Below are 22309 nucleotides of genomic sequence, written 5' to 3' on the forward strand. Positions count from 1 at the left end.
GTTTTCTCTGGCTCAAGGAGAATAGAGAGGGTATTTATGCAGGAGTTAGAAATTTCAGCTTAGTGGAAGATCCTTATAAAAATCAGTGTCCCAACAATGAAATACATTGGCTGCAGCTGTATGATCTGGTCATTGGAATGATTAAAACACAAGCTACAATCTTTTGATGGGATTGACAGGAGAAATTCTCAGAAAGTCATTTCATTCTATGAGATTCTAGATTCTAGATACTCAGTGTTGGAGCTGTATTTGGTTGGCTAGGAAAATGTCCCCAAAGTGCAAATCAATCCTGCTGACTCCCTATTAATAGGTTATTCGTGTATGGTAAATGATTTGGGTATATGTTTATTTTATAAACATTTTTAAAGTGGAAGAAATGATAATGTAACTATCTTAAATTCGAGTATTTGGTGGTAAATGTTTATACATTTTGATGCATTTTTCAAGCTGTGAATTGTTAACATGGCTTTGAATAAGTTGGAAAACTAAGAAATCATTGAAGCAAAATTCTTGTTAGATGGCTGATCCAGGTATGTGTGTGTGTGTGCGTGTGTGTGTGTGTGTGTGTGTGTGCCTTATGTGTTGAAATCTATGAAAGCTACCTATTAAAATAATGCTGTTCTTAAAATAATGTAAAGGAATATTCTAAAATATATTCCTTTGACTTTCAAAGTTTGATATTGTACAGATTTTTTTCTGTTGTCATAAAAATAAAACCGTTTGCCTCTCCCTTTTCCACTTATTACTAGTGTCACTGCCTTGTAAACTGTAGGTCTTATTTCAGACCTCTGATGAAAGAAGGTGCTTTGACCATTAGGAAGAAGTCAGACCAGGACTATTGAAGCTGCTTATGACAGTGCAATCAATGACAGTGAAATATAGGGGGAAGGGTATTAGATATACTTTTTATTCTGTCCTTTTTACTTAAGTCACATGACCGATCTGTGCCCAGCTTCTGCTTCTATAAACTGGAAACAATGGTATTGGTCTCACATTTTTGTTGCAGGTGACACATCTGGAGTCATTTATATGAGAGAAGACGAAGGCTAGAGAGAGTGTCTTGAGGAATTTGCTGTGAAGGGAGGGAAGGAGATTGATTGTCTTAGTCCATTCAGGCTTATAAAACAAAAAGACCATAGAGTAGGTGGCTTTTAAACAACAGAAACTTATTTATCACAGTTCTGGAGGCTGGGAAGTCCAAAATCAAGGTGTTGACAGATTAGGTGTCTAGTGAGGGCCCACTTCCTGCTTTAGTGATGGCTGTCTTCTTGCAGTGTCCTCATGTGGCAGAAGGGACAAGGAGCTCTCTGGGGTCTCTTTTAGAAGGATACTAATCTCACTCATGAGGGTAGAGCTCTTACAAAGGTCCCCAATTGCCTCCCAAAAGTCCTACAACCAAATATCACATTGCAGATTAGGTTTCAACAAATGAATTTTGGGGGGACACATTCAATCTATAGTAAGGCTAATATTTGTTGAGTGGCTCATATGTGCCAGTTATCATGCTAAATTCTTTATATGATTATTGATTTATTTTATATTTAACCAATAATTATTGATTATTGTCTGTGTTCTAAGTACTAAATTAGGCAGAGGGGCAAAATGGTAGATAAGACAGTCGTGTTTCATATTGTTAGTTGCTTATAACTGAGCATTAGGGATAGACATTAAATAATTAAAGAATACCTAGTTAATGATTAATTAAAATTACAATTATTACCAGAGGGTTATAAAATTATCTTCTTTAATCTTTTCAGAAACTTTGCAAAATAGATATATCTCCCATTCACAGAAGAATAAAATTAGATTTTAAAAGGTTAAACAGCTTGTTTGAGCTCACAAAGATGATAGGTAGTGGAGTTAGCATTGCTCAGTCCTTTTCTATTCCATCAGGCTTCTCTGGGAGGTCTCACAACTAAAGAAACTGAAGAAATTAAGATTAGCACAATATAAATGATACAGAAGTAATTAGGAGCTAAAACCTACACATGTTTTAGCCATTTCAAGAGTTTTGGTCTTAATCATAGGAGTGATCTAGCAATTGTGACGTCATTAAAGATTTTTGAATGGCAGTGTGACGCAAGTAGATTTGCTTTATAAAAATCACTTTAAAATAGGGTGGGGTATAGGTTTGAATAGTTATTAGACAAAAGTAGAACATAAAGATAGTTTTGCCATAATTTAAATACATACCTTACCTGGGCTGGCAAGATACAAGAGACTTAAGTCAATATTGGAACCCTGAATGAACTGGTCAAGTTTGTCTAGTTAGTGGAAATACTTCCATTCCATTGTTTACCCGATCACTGGAATATGTTCTTATTTTGGCATTATGTAGACTTAACCTGAGTTGATAGAATAGACATATTTTGGAGTCCTTTAGCAATGACTGAGTTTTAAAGGTAATTGATACATTATCTCTATTGACATAGCTCTTGATAGAGATGTTTATAATACAATTTGACTCAGTCATAACTCTTGAAGTGTCTACTATACTAGCACTCTGCTAGTCCCTGTGTGACTTAAAAAAAAAGATAGCCAACATATTGTCTTTGTCTTCAAAGTTAAATGACTTGGCCATCTAGACAGGATGATAATAAAAAAAAGTATAAACACAATGACTGCAGTATAAGAGGTGTAGAAGCCAAGTTTTATTGGGGTTCTAAAAGAAGCAGAGATGATATCCTACTGAAGGATTGGGGACACTTTCAGAAAAGAAATGACTTGAAAGGTGGATGTGGAAATGTGACAAATTTGGCTCATGGAAAAGGGGTTGGGGAAGGCTTGTTTTCTAAACTGTAATTAATCTGGATAAAAGAAAGTAATTCCATAGATACCTGAGGCTATTGGGATTTATGGACGTTAGCTTATGTTTATTTAAAAAGTGAATCTTTAATATTTCCACTTGATTTACTAACTGGGCTGTCCTATCTACTTCAAGAAAAAAAGACTTTATTTTTCCTAAAGCAGTTTTATGTTTACAATAAAATTGAGAGAAAGGTACAGAGATTTCCCATATACATCCTGCCCCATCGTCTTTGGAATTATCAACATCACTCACCAGAATGGCACATTTTTACCAAGGATGAAGCTACATTGATGCAACACCCGAAATTCATAGTTTATCTTGGGGCTCACTCTCATATTTCACAGTCTGTGGGTTAAGGCAAATGTATAATGGCATATATCCATCATTATAATATCATACAGAGTATTTTAACTGCCCTAAAAGTTATCTCTGCTTCACCTGTTCAACCCATCTCCTCAATCACAGGCAACCACTGGTCTACTTACTGTCCTCACAGTGTTACTTTTTCCAGGAATTTATATCGCTGGAATCACACAGCATATAGCCTTTTCAGATTTGCTTCTTTCACTTAGTAATGTGTATTTAAGTCTCCTTGTCTTGTCATGGCTTGATAGTTCATTCTCTTTAGTGCCAAATAATATTTTGTGCCTGGATGTACCACAATTTCTTTACCCGTTCATGTACTGAAAAGTCATCTTGATTGCTTCCAAGTTTTGGCAATTTTATACAAAGCTGCTATAAACACCTGTGTGTAGGTTGTTGTGTGGACATAAGTTTTCAACACCTTTAGGTAAACACCAAAGAGCACAATTCCTGAATCATATGGTAAGGATATGTTTAGTTGTGTAAGAAATCACCAAAATGTCTTCCAAATAGACTGTACCTTTTTGCATTTCCAGCAGCAATGAATGAGAGTTTCAGTTGCTTCACATCTTCATCAGCATTCAGTGTTGTTAGTGGTCTGGATTTTGGCCATTTTAATAGATGTGTAGTGGTGTATCTCAGTATTGTTTTAATTTGTGTTTCCCTGATGACATATGATGTGAAGATCTTTTCATATTATTTTTTTCCATCTGTACATCTTTGGTGTCATGTCTGGTAAGGTGTTAGTATCATTTTTAAAAAATCAGATTTTTTTAATTGTTGAATTTTAAGAGTTCTTTAAATATTTTGTATAATGATCCTTTATCAGTTGTGTCTTTTCCAAATATGTTTCCCCAATCTGTGGCTTGTCTTCTCCTTCTCTTGATATTGTCTTTCATAGTACAGAAGTTTTTAATTTTAATAAAGTTTAGCTTATTAGATTTTTCTTTTATAGATTGTGTCTTTGTCTTTGTTATTGTATCCAAAAAGGCATCACAATACCCAGGGTGGTCTAGGCTTTCTTTTATGTTATCTTCTAGGAGTTTTATAGTTTTCCATTTTATATTTATGTCTGTGATCATGTTGAGTTCATTTTTGTGAAGGGTGGAAGGTCTGTGTCTAGATCCTCTTTTTTTGTTTTTTGTTTTTCCTTGTGGATGTCCAGTTGTTCCAGTCTCATTTGTCTTAGAGACTACCTTTGCTCCATATGTTGTTTTTCTACCTTTTTCAAAGATCAGTTGACTATATTGGGGGTATATTTATGAGATCTCTATTGTGTTCCACTGGTGAATTTGCTTATTCTTCCACCAATACCACACTGTCATGATTACTATAGCTATATAATAAGTCTTGAAACTTCACTGTTTTGACAACAACTAACATTGTTTAGAATTCATTATATGTTTACTAAAAATTATAGCAGACATTCACCATATTCTGGGAAAATGTTTAAAATTCTGGTAAATCAAGAATCTCTGGAAACTTTGGTTTTGAAAATAATAGACTCAATACTTATTTTTATAAAGAGTGAATGGATGGATTTTGAATAGTAACTTTGAAAATAAATGCAGGGGTGGGAAGTATAGAAAGTTTGTAAAGATCATTGAGTTATTCATTGTGATTGGGACATGGACTAAATTAAAGTGATAGTGGTGAATAAAAGTGGACATTGGAGTCATACTAGTGAAGATCTTAGAAGACAGTTTACTATACAGCAGAAAGAATTGTTCAGTCTCCCACATCTAACTTGAGAATTTAGAAAGAAATTTTGACTGGGTATTTGGATATATTTTTCTTTGCTAATCTGCCTCAGTATTCAATAATCTTCATGATAAACAACCTGGAGCCTGGCAACAGTATTTTCTTCATGATTGAGATTCCTGGGCAGAACTGAAATGTACTTTGATAGATCTACTGAGAGCTTTATCAGGAAAAGAGCTTTCTTTGATAGGCAGTCATTTGGGTTCTATTTTCCCTCATTTGGGAATAGTTCCCAGGCTAAATCACTGTTCTATTTATATCCATGACCTCCTTTTTGATGCTGTATCAGCTGAGCACTACAGAGACTTCCTTAAGAGAAGTAGTATTTGGGTCAGAAACATCAACTAAAGTGAGTGTAATTAGATAGATTTTATTTTTTAAGGAATGAAGATATTTTTTGAAGCTTTGTTAGTAAATTTTTAAAGTTGTTTACATTTGAATTGCTAAACCATTATGCACAATTCACTTGGAAGTATTTAATTAAACTCAACAAACTTACTTTGGATCATTGAATATCTACTGTGCTAGGTGATTCTCAGCATTTGGGGTGTATGTGTGGGGGCCAGAAGTTGTAATCTAAGTTTCTGACAAATAAGGAAGTATGTGGAGAAGTTTATTGTCCCTATGGGTAGAGTGAAAGAGATAGGAGTATATAGGAATGAATGGCTGGAGTTCTGGATAGAAGTGCTTTTCTCTTTTCTGAAAGCTCATTGGCTCTTAAAAGAAGTGACTATCTAGATGAATGTTGTAATATTTTTAACTCACATCATATACCACGAGTCTTCAAATTTTGAGAATCATAAAATACACCATAAAATACACGTGAAAATGCATATAGCTGGGAGTCTGATTTAGGTGGGGCATGGGGATCTAATGTTTACCAAGTACTTTTGGGTGATTCTTACACAGGTGGTCCTGAGAGTTACATTTGAAAAGCTTTCTGAGAGGACAATTCCTGGGAAATAATTTCAGAGTTTCCCCAAAATGTAGAAATTAGATATAATTTAAAACAATTAATAAAATTCTTACTTAGTATTCTGACCCTATGCCCCCTTCTTTAGTGTTGGGTCAAGGGCTGTGGCAATATTCAGGCTACCCCATCCTGCCAGTCATCACCTGTGATGCCTCAGTTTTCTCTGGAATCTCTGGTACTGGTGAGTGATCTGCATTCAGGAGGGAAGCCCCCCCACCACATCCTGTTAATGTTGGGTGGAATGCCCTACAAAGACCTGGTTCACAGTGGAATAGAAGTCTCAGGCAAAAGCAGGTGGGGGGGGGGGTTGCCTAAGAAGGTAACGACTGACAAATGTGCCATCTTCTCAATGGCAACTAAAGAGATTAGGAAAGTGATGGAAGTGGTGGATGAAAAGCAAGTGGAGAGATAGGAATCCTGGAAAAAGAAAAGGTGGAGGAGGAGGAGGTACAAGTGAGGATGATGTAGTGATATCCATGGGGAGAGGAATAGAAGTTGTGAAAGAAAATAAAGTGTTAGAGGTAAAGGAGGTGGTAAGGCTGTGGCCACTGAATATGATGTCTCCAAGGACTTTCTTCAGTCTGGATTTAGGGACAGTGAGTGCTCAGGCTGGCAAGGCCCTCCTCCAGCTGGAACCCATATTTAGGCGAATGCAGTGGCACTTGAGTGAGGGTACAAGATTCATCAATTAAAATGTTTCCACATTCTGGGAGAGAGAGAGAGAGAGAGAGAGAGAGAGAGAGAGAGAGAGAGAGAGAGAGAATTGCAACCTCAAGAACAATGAAAAACTGCATTCATGCTTGCTGTCTGTGGCAAATTACTCATTTTCGGTATGTCCATTGGACATTCCATGGCCCTAAGACCTCTGCTTGGCCACCACCACCTGGATTTTTATCTTTGGTCTGGAGCACATTTCACCCACCCTGCTGAGTATCAGGAAAAACAGACATAAACGGTGGAGAGTTGCTAAGCCTGTATGAGGTGAAGAGCAAAACGTAAGGGGCTTCGAAATGCACCCAAGTTCAGTTTTTCCTGTTTTTGCGCTACTGATAAGTCTTCACGAAGGCTTATGCTATGCTCAACCTTTTCCTCCCAGGCTTTTCAATAATCCGTGCCCAGACCACCAGCAACCCCAGCATCTGGTCTCTGCAGAACTGCTTGTGGACTCAAACTCCTTGCCAACCATTGGAAGACTGAGCTCTCTTTTCCTGTCATGCAGGAACCTACCTAATGTCAGACAGGTGATGGGGCTGACAGGTGTGGCTCCATCCACACAGCAAGGGTGAATGTGGTATCCCTTCTGAGAATCAAGTGTTCTTAGCCACTACCAATGAGCCCATGAAGAATATAGCACACATGCGAGCCCCTTTCACTCACATGATTATGATCAAGTGACCAAGTGCTCTGTGAGGTGCTAGGAGACAAATGAAGACATTTGTCATCTTTAGGCTGCACTTGTCTGCCTACATCTCTTTTTTTAATATATTTTATTGATTTTTACAGAGAGGAAGGGAGAGGGATAGAGAGTCAGAAACATTGACGAGAGAGAAACATCTATCAGCTGCCTCCTGCACACTCCCCACTGGGGATGTGCCCGCAACCAAGGTACATGCCCCTGACCGGAATCAAACCTGGGACCCTTGAGTCCGCAGGCCGATGCTCTATCCACTGAGCCAAACCAGTCAGGGCCTGCCTACATCTTATTCCAACTCCTCTCCTGTCTCCTTCCTCTCTCCCTCCATCTCTGTCCCTCTCTTTTTGTTTCTGAAGACATTAGAAGCAAAAACAGAAGCATAACAAGTAGAAAACAGACTTTGTAATTTGCTTCTCTTCTTGGTAATATCCAGAGGGAGAGAGAGGTCGTGCAGTAAGGTAGACTGACAAAGTTTGCTGACCCTCTGCTCTTATTACCTCTACGTAAGCTCTCTTTCACAAATCATAGAAAGTTCAAAGGAAGGCAGAATAAGGGTTGTAGGACTGAAGGACTGAGGTATCATGAGTCCCAAGGCACAGGGGTGATTAATTGCCTTATGGTATGCAGTGTTCTTTTAGGCTGATCAAAACCTCGCTCCAATACCACAATCTCCCTACAACAAACACACTCTTCTCTCCCCACTGTGCCCAAATTTCCAAGAAACCTCTTAGATATTTCTTGAACATTAGCCTGGAAGGAAGGGAGAAGAATGTTACAGGAATGATATTCTTTTAGTGCTAAAATAAATTATTTTACATGATAAAACTAACGTCAGTATGAACATAGGGGTACATATATTCTTTCTAATGAGTGTTTCTGATTTCTCAGAATATATCCCTACAAGTAGGATCACTAGGTCAAATTCTAATTCCCTTTTTAATTTTTTGAGGAAACTCCAAACTGTTTTCCACAGAGGCTGCACCAGTCTACATTCCCACCAGCAGTGTACCAGGGTTCCCTTTTTATCCACATCCTCGCCAACACTTATCATTTGTTGATTTGTCGATAATGAGCATTCTGACCTTCTGTATGCCGACCCTGGAGAACTGTTTATTTGGATCCTTTGCCCATTGTTTAATTGGATTGTTTATCTTCCATTTGTTAAGTTGTTTGAGTTCCCTATAAATTTTGGAGGTTAACCCCTTATCGGATATATCATTGGCAGATATGTTCTCCCATGCAGTGGCCTCTCTTGTTGTTTTGTTGATGGTTCTTTTTCTGTGCAGAAGCTTTTTATTTTGATGTAGTCCCATTTGTTTATTTTCTCCTTAGTTTCCATTGTCCTAGGAGATGTATCTGTAAACATATTGCTACAAGAGATGTCTGAGATTTTGCTGCTAATGGTTTCTTCTAGGATTTTTATGGTTTCATGTGTTACATTTACATTTTTTATCCATTTTGAGTTTATTTTTGTGTATGGTGTAAGTTTGTGGTCTAGTTTCATTTTTTTTGCAGGTATCTGTCCAATTTTCCCAACACCATTTATTGAAGAGACTGTCTTGACTCCATTGTATGCTCTTGCCTCCTTTGTCAAATATTAATTGACCATAAATGGCTTGGGTCGATTTCTGGAGTTTCAGTTCTGTTACATTGGTCTATATGCCTGTTCTTGTGCCAGTACCAGTCTGTTCTGAGTACAGTGGCTTTGTAGTATAACTTGATATTTGGTATTGTGATCCTTCCAACTTTGTTCTTCTTTCTCAAGATTGCTGTGGCTATTCGAGGTATTTTTTGATTCCATATAAATTTTTGGAGTATTTGTTCTAAGTCTGTGAAATATGACATTGGTATTTTAATAGGGCAATTTACAATAGCTAATATTTGGAAACAGCCTAAGTGCCCATCAGCAGATGAGTAGATTAAAAAACTGTGGTACATCTACACAATGGAATACTATGCAGCTGTAAAAAAGAAAGAACTCTTACCATTTGCAAAACATGGATGGACCAGAGAGAATTATGCTAAGAGAAATAAGCCAGTCAGAGAAAGATAAGTATCACATGATGTCACTCCTATGTGGACTCTAATGAACAACATAAACTGATGAACATAAATAGACCCAGAGATATAGAAACATCGAACAGACAGTCAAACCTCAGAGGGAAGGCAGGAGAAGGTGGGAAGGGAGGAGGGAAGAGATCAACCAATGAACTCATATGCTTATACGGCGTGACCCATGGATACAGACAATAGAGTGGTGAAGGCCTGGGGGTGGGATGGGTGGTGAGTTCAATGGGGGAAAAAGGGGACATATGTAATACTTTCAACAATAAAAAATAAATAAATAAATAAATAAATAAATAAATAAATAAATAAACAAACAGAGTGAATACATAAGAAGTTTATTTCTGCCCTAACCAGTTTGGCTCAGTGGATAGAGCGTCGGCCTGGGGACTGAAAGGTCCCAGGTTAGATTCCGGTCAAGGGCATATACCTTGGTTGTGGGCACATCCCCAGTAGGAGCTGTGCAGGAGGCAGCTGATCGATATTTCTAACTCTCTATCCCTCTCCCTGCATCTCTGTAAAAAAATCAATGTAATATATATTTTTAAAAATTTTAAAAAAGTTTATTTCTGAAATGAGAGAATTTTGACAACAAGGGATTGAGAAGAAGATATATTGAGATAGGCCACTTCTTTAAAGTTTGATAAAGACAGCTATAAAAATAATGGTGGGACAACATTTGTACATAATATTTTTAGTATTTAAACCTCCTCTTCTATGTTCAGAAAAGAATATAAAGTTTGCAGACATTTGCATAGCACTGTCTTTTCCATCTCCATGCATAGTCTAGCCATCCTTATTTTCATTCTTATTTAAGAGCAGGTTGGAGACGCTGAAAATAAAGGAAATGCACTATTTTAAGGGATCCATTGTATTTAACATTTTATTTTAAAAACACTGAAGCAATTAAAAAGGAATTCAAAACATAGTCAACTTTATGGCAGCTTTTTTGTAGTATGTTCACAATTTCCATTTGTTTTACTTTGGTTTAACTCAAGGAAACATCCTCAAGATCAATTCTAATTGATACATAATGCTTTCACTTCTGCAGCTCCTCATGAGGCAAAGTCAACTAATGATTTTGAGTAGAAGCCACTAGAATTTTCACATATACTTAATTCTGCTGAACGTGTATAGACCTGATAGTGATGTTTTTTTAGAGAAAAGCACGGAGCTTTAATGGAAAGCTGCATTACTAAGGTGGTAGTATTTCAGCCAAGATTTTCAGGTTAAGATGCTGAATATATCTGCAAGGAAAGAAAAACATCACACAAGATATACTGCCTGTTCTTTACAGACACCTGAGTATATGAAAACTTTTAAACTATTCCCTATTTACTCATTATTCACTAGTGCTATTTGCCAAATGTTACTGGCTCTCCTATGGGCACAAGATTGGTAGCATTTCCCCATCCTCTTTATGTTAAGCATATAGCCGTGTGACTTTCTTCGGTGACTAAATCTTGAGAAGAAGCTATATATGTCACATCTGGGCACAGCTTTAAAAGCTAGTGTATAATTTGTCAGAGCTTCCTTTCCTCTGTCATGACAACCTGCTCCAGGTGAGGAGGTGCTGTTAGCCTTGTCCCCCGAGTGAAGAGACATAGCAAGGTCTTTCCCTCCTCTGCCCCTGGCTTTTAACCCACATGAATATGTAGCACGAATCAGAAACAAACCCTTGTTATTTTAGGGCAGTGATGGCGAACCTATGACACGCGTGTCAGAGGTGACACGTGAACTCATTTTTTGGTTGATTTTTCTTTGTTAAATGGCATTTAAATATATAAAATGAATATTAAAAATATAAATCTTTGTTTTACTATGGTTGCAAATATCAAAAAATTTCTATATGTGACACAGCACCAGAGTTAAGTTAGGGTTTTTCAAAATGTTGACACGCTGAGCTCAAAAGGTTCGCCATCACTGTTTTAGGGCATTCAGGTTTGGAGGTTATTTTGTTAATTCAGCACAGTTTAGCCTAGTATGGTGGACACATCTTTTAGATTTTTTTAAATTTTATTTTGGGTGTTTATGAATAATTGTAAGGATGCTACATTTTACTAAAGGCCATTCTTTTGTGTGTCCATTTATTGACTCTTTCTTGATCCTGTTATTTCTGATCGCTATTCTGACTTCAAATATTTGGGAACTAAATGCTATAAAATCTTACACAATATGTATGAGTTTTAATGTGAATTTGTTATATTTATGTTGTGCACATATTTATCTTCTACTTCATTACATTTATGTTTTGTATCAATTAGTAACATATTGGCTCATCTTATCTGCACTATTATGTTACACTGGAGGCCCAGTGAATGGCATTCGTGCACTTGGAAGGAGGGTCCCTCAGCCCAGCCTGTGCCCTCTCACAGTCCGGGACCCCTTGGAGGATAAGCGGGCAGATGGACTCCTTAGCGCTGCTGAGGAGGCGGGAGAGGCTCTAGCCACCGCTGCTGCACTCGCCAGCTGTCAGCCCCGGCTTCTGGCTGAGTGGCACTCCCCCTGTGGGTGTGCACTGACCACTAGGGGGCAGCTCCTTCATTGAGTGTCTTCCTCCTGGTGGTCAGTGCACGTCATAGCAACTGGTTGTCCCACTATACAGTTGATTTGCATATTAGGATTTTATTATATAGGATACTCCTATGGAGAAAGTGCAACATATAACTAATACTTACTCTTTGGGTACAATTTCTGGAAATGCACATTTAGTGGTACTCAATAAACTTTTGCTGAAAAGATAATGGAGATGATGCTACTGAGGAAAATGATGACAGTAGGGATTTCAAGAAGAGATCATGCTCCAGGAACACATATGCGCAGAGTGACTGTGACACAATTCAGTTTATACAAATAAATTGACTATGTGTTCTAATATCCGGAAATCAGAAGTTAGTTTCAAAGTACATAGCTAAAAGTCTTCTAGATTTTAAAATTGTGTAGAAATACAAAAGGATGAGATAAATGTTAGAATTAGCAAAAGGTTTTGTGTTTCTAAGGAAGAAATAATAAATGGCCACATATTAACGTTTATTATTTGCTGGGTGTCTTTCTGAGTGGAGATTCTTTGGGGGGAGTATATTCTAGTCTTAGGAATAAACTCTTTGCCAATTCACATTGCATCATCTTTCTGTTCTTATATGATTTTATTTCCATTTTTCTGGCACCAGAAAACAGATCTTGAAGTGAAAATTTTGAACTTCATTATAAGTTTGAGGGTATTGGAATCATTTTTTATGTGTATTTCCTGATAAGATTCTGATAAGCAAGTGATAATTTTGGCTTCTTAGGCTTCTTAAGTTTTCTCATCATATTGTCTAAGTTAATGGTCACAGAATTTAATGCAGTACAGTACATCTTTTAATACATCTATAGTATTAGAATACATTCACGTGAAATTTAATTATGGCTATTAAATCTTAACTAATAGAATATCTTATAATTCTTGGTATATTTAGGATAAAGCATGTCTGGTCATTTAAAGGCATTTTTTTCCTACGCAGATCTACATGATGCTCATGGAAAAAAAAAGTGAAATGAGAAAACAATTAGAATGTCTATTGTTATAATCATGGTAAACATGGTAGAATAATTTATTCATTTGGTGGATATTTGTTAAATATCTACATTTTAACACCATATAAGCCCTGTGAATACAAAGATAAAAAAACAGATATTGCATTTTTAAAGAGCTTACATCATAACCAGGAGTATATATTGATTATACATAGATAGATATTGATTATAGCCTAGGATTAAAACTATAGCAAAGTGTGTGGAAAGTGCTAAAACAGAATAGAAGAGAGGATTTGTTCTACTAGGAACTAATAGAGGGCCATGGAGGGCTACAGAGAAAATATGATATTGGAATTGAGCATTTTATACAATATTTCATCTCTTTTCTCTAATTAAAATATTAGAACACTTGGAGATTTTACCATCGTATTTACTTTGGATAACTAGTGAACTTTCCTCTGAAAATAAGATGTGCCCCAATTTTTATGCCTATTCTATGCTTTGGAAATTTGGGAATTTTAACCTGGGGTCAATATTTAAAATATTGAACAAAAGCAATGGCAATTCAGAATGGATGCTGACAACAGAACTAGAACAGGGTCAGAGAGACCCTCACAGTGCCTGTTAACTCTTTCATGGTGGGACTATGCATGGGATTGTGCACAGGAATTACTCATCTCAAATACAGCCACTATTGAAGGTTTGAGGAAGATGAGCAGGCGTCTTTGGAAAAGGTCATTATTTAGAAACTGTCTGGATAAAATACTGACGATTCTTTTTTTGCAGAGCATATTATTTTATGTTCCAGTTGTTCTTGATTTCAGGGATCATCCATAGTGATAATGGCGATGAGCAGCCCTGGCGTGAGATGCCAGCATTTGACTGAGGCTGTTTGCAAACTCGGCTCTGATTACTCTCAGTGGTCTAATTGCTTAATTTGCCGGTGTTTTGCTGACATGTTTTTCAGCAACATTTGTGATTGCAGATAACTAATCATTTCTATTCCGGCCGTTTATCACATGTTTGCATTTGATTTGTCTGATTGCTGCAGGTGGAAACAATAGGTGACGCATACTGCGTCGCTGCGGGACTGCACAGAAAAAGCCTCTGCCACGCCAAGCCCATTGCGCTCATGGCCCTGAAGATGATGGAGCTTTCAGAAGAGGTGCTGACACCTGACGGGAGGCCCATCCAGGTAGCTCTCTCAACACAAAGCTTTGAGTAGTAGCGCGTGCTTACCTGAAGGGAGCAAGACATTCCCTTCAGCACCCTACATACTGTAACACAGATCTAGATAAATCACGTGCTCAAGGAAGATGAGGGATAGCTAGAGTTGACTCATAGAGCCAGGACCAGAACAAATGGAATGTGGTCTAAAGCAGGAAAAGGTGTGTGGAAGGCAAATTACCATGGAGGGGAAACAAAGGAGCTAAAGGATTAGATCAAAGGGAAGAACTTGTTTTCAGTGACCAGGTTACCAAATCCAAGCATGAATGATGGTCAGAATCAGAGTCAGAGAAATAATCCAAAAAATGAGGAACAAAAAAAGTAAGAAAATGGACCTGGGCAACTTCCTGTGAGTGGTGTACAGCTATCCCTCACGCAGCCTCAGGCCTCAGGGTGCCTTCTGCAGTTTTTATGTGGCAGAGCTTGAAGGTTGGAGCCCAGCAATTGAGGAAACTTTAAAAATGGAAAATGTAACCTTTGGTGAGCTGTGCTCTTTGTGGTACTGATGGCTCCCTGCAGTCTGGTAACTACCTGTGAGAATGGATTAGGTCGCATCGCTATCATTTTGCCAGAATCCAGTGGATCCCAAATGTGTTGTTGTTCTGAGTCCTTATAAACCAGAAATCTTGCATTCGGAGATGTAACCTTGAATTTAAGGAAGCCCCTTTATAACAGATCACTAACTATGAGTTTAAAAAAAATTAGAGAAAATAAAGTCTTAAAATATGAGTACATTTCTAGTTCAGGCATTATAGCAAATTAATCCCTGAGTGTCCCTTCTGATGGAATTATTAAAATGCAGGGTTAACCGTTTTTTAAGTGTTGTTTAAAGATTACTAAGCACAACACTGAAGTTATAGAAAAGAAAGAAATGTGCCAATCACACGTGGCTACAGATTGAACAAAATTTAAGTGGTGAACTTAAATGAAGGGCTCTGTCACTAGCAGTGAGAGTAGGAAACAGTATTTCCTCTCTGGAGGAAGACAACTTCAATCTCATCTTCAAAGACTTTTCACAGATAACATTCTCTGGAAAATCAGTGGCTGATATTCAAAACGAAACAAAATAAAATAAACAAGCAAAAACACACACATTCACTCTGGAAAACAAAGCACTATAGATAAGATGAGAAAAACAGAACTGGAGTGTTCTCAAATATCACAATTTTCAAGCAGAATAAAAATTACAATATTTAATATAATTAAAGAAATAAAAGTGAAGTTTTAAAATGTGAGGCAGAAACAGTAGCTTTGAAAAAGAACCAGAGAACTTGTTTGGAGTCAACATAATGTTTTTTTAAAAAGCTCAGTGAATATAAAAGCAGATTAGACATAGCTGAAGCAAAAATTAGTACACTTAAAGTTAGAACTGAAGAAATTATCCATGTTAAGTTCTGAGACTTAAAAATGGTAAAATATGAATCAGAGAACATAAAATGTAAAATATGAAGGAGTCATGGAGGAGTGAGAAGATGTAATATATGTCCAATTGAGGTTCCAAATGGACTTAATAGAGGCAATGCAAAAAGGAAAAAAATTTGGAACTATTAAAAGACATTAATCAATTCTCAGACACAGTAATTCTAAAGAATTCTACAAAAGATAAATCAGGAACCCAAAACCTAAACATCTCTTAATGAGACTTCAGCACATCAGAGAAAAAGAGGATTTGATAAATGACAATGATGACTTTTATCAAAGGATGGGCTATTCAATAAATGGTTTGGGATAATTGGTTATCCATGTAAAAAATATTAAAATTAAATACCTAGTTCATGAGTCTGCACATAAAGCAATTCTGGATGGGTTAAATGTCAAAGATAACACTATCTATAATAATAAAAGCGTAATATGCTAATTAGACTGGATAGCTGAACGACCTTCCAGATGAAGCCAGGGCTGCGAGGGACCGAGGCCCTTGCACGAATTTTGTGCATTGGGCCTCTAGTAAAACTATAAATTTATAATTTAGATTTTTTGACTTGGAGAACAATTTTTTTTTTTTGGCAAAGAGTAATATTTTTTTTGCTACTAGTGTGGTACAACTTCGAAAGTCTGACAGTGCCACTGTTGGTGAGGCTATGGTGCTGAAGCAAACCTCACACACAGCTGGTGGGAGTGTAAATGGTATAATGTCCTTGGCATTAACCAGTAAGGTTCACTTTGTGCCTTTTCTACCACCCAGCAATCGCTCTCCTAGGCATTTGCTCCAGGGAAGTATTTGTGCACGTGTAGCAGAAGTTACACACACGATTGTTTACAGCAATACTTTTCACAATAATCTCAAACTGGAAATAACTGAAATATCCACCTAATGGATATACTTACACCTTGGGATACTATACAGTTGGGGAAATGAATTACTTCAGCTATTAACATCAACATGGATGAATGTCAAAAGCATAATATTGATCAAAAGAAGCAAGTCATAGAGGAATTCTGTAGTTTTACTGCATTTAATTACATTTCACAACTGGAAAAATTTGAAAACATGTGCTGTTTAGAAATACTTGCATTGATGGAAAAAATGTAAAGGAAAGAAAGGGAATGATAAATACAAAATTCATGATGGTGCTTAATTCAAAGGGAAAGAAAGTGATGACGAGAGGGAGGAGGCAGTAGGGAAAATGGACATAGGGGTCATAGTGTGCAATTATTCCTTTTATTACTACTCTGTAGTGTGCACGTATATGTTTATACTTGATCATTTTAAAACGTATAAAGAGAAAACTCCTACCAGTGGTGAAAACAGAAAATCATGGAGCATTAAAAAAACAACACCTAGTTCAAGTCAGGACATAATTATCTAGTTAATCAAGTATAGGATGGCACTTCTACCACAGTCAGGAGAAACAGGCAAACGCAAGAAAGCTGTCTCAGATCAGCTGCAAACTGCAAATAGACACATTCCACGTTGCATTCGTACCAGCTCTTACATTTTCAAAACTACCATCTGGGCAGTGTTATCATTTGGGATGGGTTTTCTATTTTGGATTTTCTTTTGCAGGAGATATGTTTGTATTGATTCATCCTTGTCAAAGCAATTTAAGTGACCAAAGAACAAAACCAGGGAGTTGTGTTTTACAGATGTGCTCATCTATATTTTTATTTGTGAGAGACTCCATTAGCTCTGTCTCATGAATCAGACAGTCTTATTAAATCCAGGAGAGGAAATGTCCATAAAGATTTAATAAGAATGCAGAAGGAGAATTCAAAATATTAAAACCACCTTAATAAGTTTAGCTTCATTATTATTTTATATTATTTCATGGTTTGGGATTGTTTTCTTTTGGTACATTAATTTGATTTTGAATTGGCTTCTAACTTGGTGCCATGGGAACATTTCTAAATTTATTGAAATAATCATTCATTAAAAATATTTGGGTGTTACATTAGAATTGATATGTGATCAGTTGATTGTTTACTTCAAAATGTCCAAGTTTGTAGGCTATTTAAAATTTAAGCCATTTGAGTTGTAATACTTGCTCAAAAGAAAACTCCCCAAACCTCACAAATTTTGAAAAATAGATTGATAATTTTTATATGCCTTCTAAATTTTTGAGGCACCTGTCATGATGGGAAATAGGAAACTGAATTATCTATTATAATTGCTTGTAAATGTTTGATAATATCCTTGAATCATTAACTGTAAAATTGACTGGGTTAACTTTTTTAACTAAACACACACACACACACACAGAATATAGCATTTCATTTCTTCACTTCAAGCCAATTATCTTTCTACTAGAAGCCTGATGCATGAAATTTGCAGGAGTAGGCCTGCATGATGCAGGAGTAGGCCTTCCTTCCCCCAGCTGTGGGCACCAGCTTCCCTCTGGCACCCAGGACCCAACTTCCCTCTGGCCCCGGGCTTCACCCAGAAGGACATCCGGAATGACGTCCTGAAGGACATTTGGTCTAATTAGCATATTACTCTTTTATTATTATAGAAATTTGTGCACTCGGGGGAGAAGGGGGGGTCCCTCAGTCCGGCCTGTGCCCTCTCACAGTCTGGGACCCCTCGGGAGATAACGACCTGCTGGCTTAGGCCTGCTCCCGGGTGGCAGAGGGCAGGCCCAATTCCTAGGTGCAGTCCCTGGTCGGGCTCAGAGCAGGACTGATTGGGGAGTTGGGGCGCCACCCCCTGTCATGCACAGACCAGGGCGGATTGGGAGGTTGCGATGCCACCCTCAGTCATGCTCAGGGTAGGGCCGATTGGGAGGTTGTGGCGCCACCCCCTGTCACGCACAGAGCAGGGCCAATCAGGGGGTTGGGGCACTGCCCCCTGTCACGCACAGAGCAGGGCCAATCAGCGGGTTGAGCGCAGCCCCCTGTCACACACAGAGCAGGGTGGATCAGGGGGTTGGGGCGCCGCTCTCTATCACCCACAGAGCAGGGCCGATCAGGGGGTTGGGGTGCTGCCACTGTCACACTCAGGGCAGGGCCGATGGGGAGGTTATGGGTCTACCCCATCACACACAGAGCAGGGCCCGTGGGGGGGGGGGTTGGGGCACCAGCCCTCTATCACCCACAGAGCAGCAGGGCGATCAGGGGGTTGGGGTCCCCCCTGTCACGCTGATCAGTGCAAGAGAGCTTGCGGGCTCGCTGATCCCGGTGCTGGGAGGCATTATTACCCTTTTACTATATAGGATAGAGGCCTGGGGGCCAGCTGGTTTGCCCTGAAGGGTGTCCTGGATCAGGGTGGGGGTCCCCACTGGGGTGCCTGGCCAGCCTGGATGAGGGGATGATGACTGTTTGCAGCTGGTCACACACCCTTCAGGGTGGGGGTCCCCACTGGGGTGCCTGGCCAGTCTAGGTGAGGGGCTGAGGGCTGCTTTCAAGTTGGTGGTTGACTGAAGCTCCCAACCACTCCTTTTTTTTTTTTTTTTATTCTGGGCCAGCTTTAGCTCTGGCTCTAGCTCTGAGGCTTCCGCTGCTGAAAGCAGGTATCTGGTTCGGTTCTATAATTGAAACAATATATAACTCCATCTCTGAGATCCCGGGCCGGCTGAAAGCTGGTTTCTGGGGTTTTGTTTAGCTTCTATATTTGTTACAAAGTTTCAAACTGCCAGCTCAGAGGCCGGCAAGGCAGGCGGGGAATGTTAGAGTCCTCTGTCACTGAAGCAAGCAAGCCTCCTGTTGGCTTCCAGCTGCCTGGCTGCTGGCCGCCATCTTGGCTGACAGTTAATTTGCATATCACCCTGATTAGCCAATGGGAAGTGTAGCGGTCGTACGCTAATTACCATGTTTCTCTTTTATTAGATTAGATAAGAACTCTAATGAAACTCAGGATAGTTCTAGACTGACTCTACAAAGCATGACACACAAATATGGTCTGTTTATATAATAAATTCTAAAAATTCAGCCCAAAGTGACTTTAATTAAAACTGCTTTTAAAAATAGTGACTAAGAATATTTTTTTTTCTTTCTCAATATGATGTTTATTCTAATGCTGCAATCTGCCTATTCCATTTTTCCCTCTCTAGAGGAAAGCTGGTTTTCTTATATCTTAAAATATACACAACTGAAGAGAAGTAAAATCAGCTTCACATTCTCTCTCTTTTGTTTGAACTAGCTATATGGTGATTTCTCTAAAAATTTATATAATTTCATGCTGTTCAATAACTTGTGAACCTAATATTATAAAAGTATTTTAAATATACTTTTTTATTTTAGGGAGGAAGAAAGAGGGAAAGAGAGATTGAAACATTGATAATGAGAGATAATCATTGATTGGCTGCCTCCTGCACACCCCCTACTGGGGATTGAGTCCGCAACCCGGGCATGTGCCCTTGGCCGGAATCGAACCTGGGACACTCTATCCACTGAGCCAAACCAGCTAGGGCTCAAAGTATTTTGAATAGAGTTTTTAGTGCGAAAAGACTAACTTGTACTAATAATTTAACCACTCTTTGATTAAAATGAGAAAACATTTATCACTGTGCTTTTTTGTTTAAAAAAAAGGTAGTAAGGAAAGGGAAGTTTGGTTGAGGTCTGACTAGAGTATGTGATTAAACATATAGTAGGAAGACAAGTAACATTTTCATGATTTAAAGCTTTTGAAAACTGTGTTAGTATCCAGACATGTAAGTTTTATGTCTATATTTCAGTTTTTAAAAATATTTTTATTGAATTTCATCACATAAGTATAAAAATGCAAATTTTCTTCATTAGTTCGGAGAACAGTACATTTTATATAATGCAGCAATTATAGAGATTGTGAAATAGAGTTTAAAATAACATTGTATAGTCATGAAATACTAATGTGTTTAGCAATCTCAATTGCAAATCAGGGAAATGCTATGAATTTCTTTTAACTGCTTAGTTCAAAGGCAGGACTATTAATGTACAATACACATTAAATTCTAGCTCCTTAACGCTTCAATTAAGTCTTCTAATGAACTTACAGGATTTTTGAGATTATGAAATAAATATTTTCCAGTTAATTTAAAAGTAGTTGTTATTTATAAAGGAAACCTAATGCTATTATTTGAATATTTGAAGGGATTTACTCTTTGCAAATATAGTAATATTTAGTTAACATCATGAGAGTACAGCCAAAGACTGTATTTAGAAAAAAGAAAAACTATTTGATAACTTGGATTAATTCCCTGTGATTCTTGATAATTTTTTATTTATAAAATTCTAATTAATACTTTTCATCTTGAAGTGTGTATACTTATTTGAAAGGCTCTACCTCTAGAATCTATATCTAAGATGATAAACCTAAGAAGTCAGGAAGAAGTGCATAGGCATTATATGAACTCACTATCAAGATACTGAGCCCATTTATCCTTACTTCTCATGTTTATCCAATAAACACATTTTAATTTGTAAAAAAAAATTATTTATTTATTTGAGAGAGAGAGGAAAGAAGAAAAACAATTGTTCCACTTATATATGCATCCATTGGTTGTTTCTTGTATGTATGCTGACCAGGGATCGAACCTGCAACCTTGGCACATTGGGACGACACTCTATTTAATTGAGCTACCCAGCCAGGGTCCATTTCAATTTACTTTTAATCTCCTCGATAATGCACATACTGGCATTTTAGTAAATCATTGTTTTATTAAAACAATAATACCCAAAAATGTTACATAATATTACTGCTGAAATGTATGCCTAAATTTATTTACTAGTAGATCTATTCTAATAATGAATTTATTTGATACTAGAAACAGGTTTATGTTTTTTAAAAAATAATATGTTTAAAGTATGTTTCACTGAGAGTTTACCAGTAGATAAGGTTACAACAGATTCTCTTTTGTATTTTGCTCGTGTTTAATTATCAGAGCTTAAGTTTACATATTTTCTTGAGATCTACCTTCTCACTAATACTCTCCCCAATCAGTTATGAAAATCATCTATTAAACCCATGTATTTAATACTTAATGTTGCTTATAGCAGTTTATAGTTTTTTTTATTGATTTTTTACAGAGAAGAAGGGAGAGGGATAGAGAGCTAGAAACATCAATGAGAGAGAAACATCGATCAGCTGCCTCCTGCACACCCCCTACTGGAGATGTGCCCGCAACCAAGGTACATGCCCTTGACTGGAATTGAACCTGGGACCCTTCAGTCCACAGACCGACACTCTATCCACTGAGCCAAACTGGTTAGGGCTATAGTTTTTTTAAGTTTTCATTTATCTGACAAATTTTGCATTGTTTTTATTTCCTTAAATATACAAGCCATAGTTAATTAAAACTCTTTGCTTGATAAATCCATTCTCTAGATCCCACGTAGTTTGTTTATTCACTTAATTTTTAGTCATGTTACTTGACGCATGTGTGCCTAATTATTTTATGTTTTGAGTGCTAGAGATTATGTATCAAAATTATAAAAATAATTTGTGACCTAGAATGATGTTACTCTCCTATAGGGAAATTTTGCATGTGCTTCTGGTTGGGAATTGCTAAGAGCTCAAGCAATCAACACTGGGTTTAGGTCTTTGAGGGGAAATTTACTTCTGATTCACCTTATGTTGATGTTATTGCTATTACACCTATGGTGTTGCCTTTCAGGGTCTCCTCTCAAAGTATGGAGGGTTAGCTAAGACCACTAATGTTTGTCCCTGTAGTCCTGTGATACTGTCAATAGTATAAAATTAACTATGGAACTGCCATTTGACCCAGTAATCCTTCCAGGAATATATCCTAAGAAATCTGAAACACCAATC

General features: G+C 37.6%; 1 protein-coding gene across 1 annotated transcript in view; it reads left to right on the forward strand.

Moving 5' to 3' along the window:
• GUCY1A2 (guanylate cyclase 1 soluble subunit alpha 2) overlaps positions 1 to 22309 on the forward strand; it is a 279157-nt gene that overhangs the window by 192866 nt on the left and 63982 nt on the right. The window contains exon 7 of the mRNA XM_006098838.3: positions 13952 to 14095. Within this exon, the coding sequence (XP_006098900.1) occupies positions 13952 to 14095 (144 nt within the window). The remainder of the gene's footprint in view (positions 1 to 13951; positions 14096 to 22309) is intronic.

This window comes from Myotis lucifugus, unplaced genomic scaffold (genome assembly GCF_000147115.1).
Source record: "Myotis lucifugus unplaced genomic scaffold, Myoluc2.0 scaffold_248, whole genome shotgun sequence".
Classification (NCBI taxonomy): Eukaryota; Metazoa; Chordata; class Mammalia; order Chiroptera; family Vespertilionidae; genus Myotis; species Myotis lucifugus.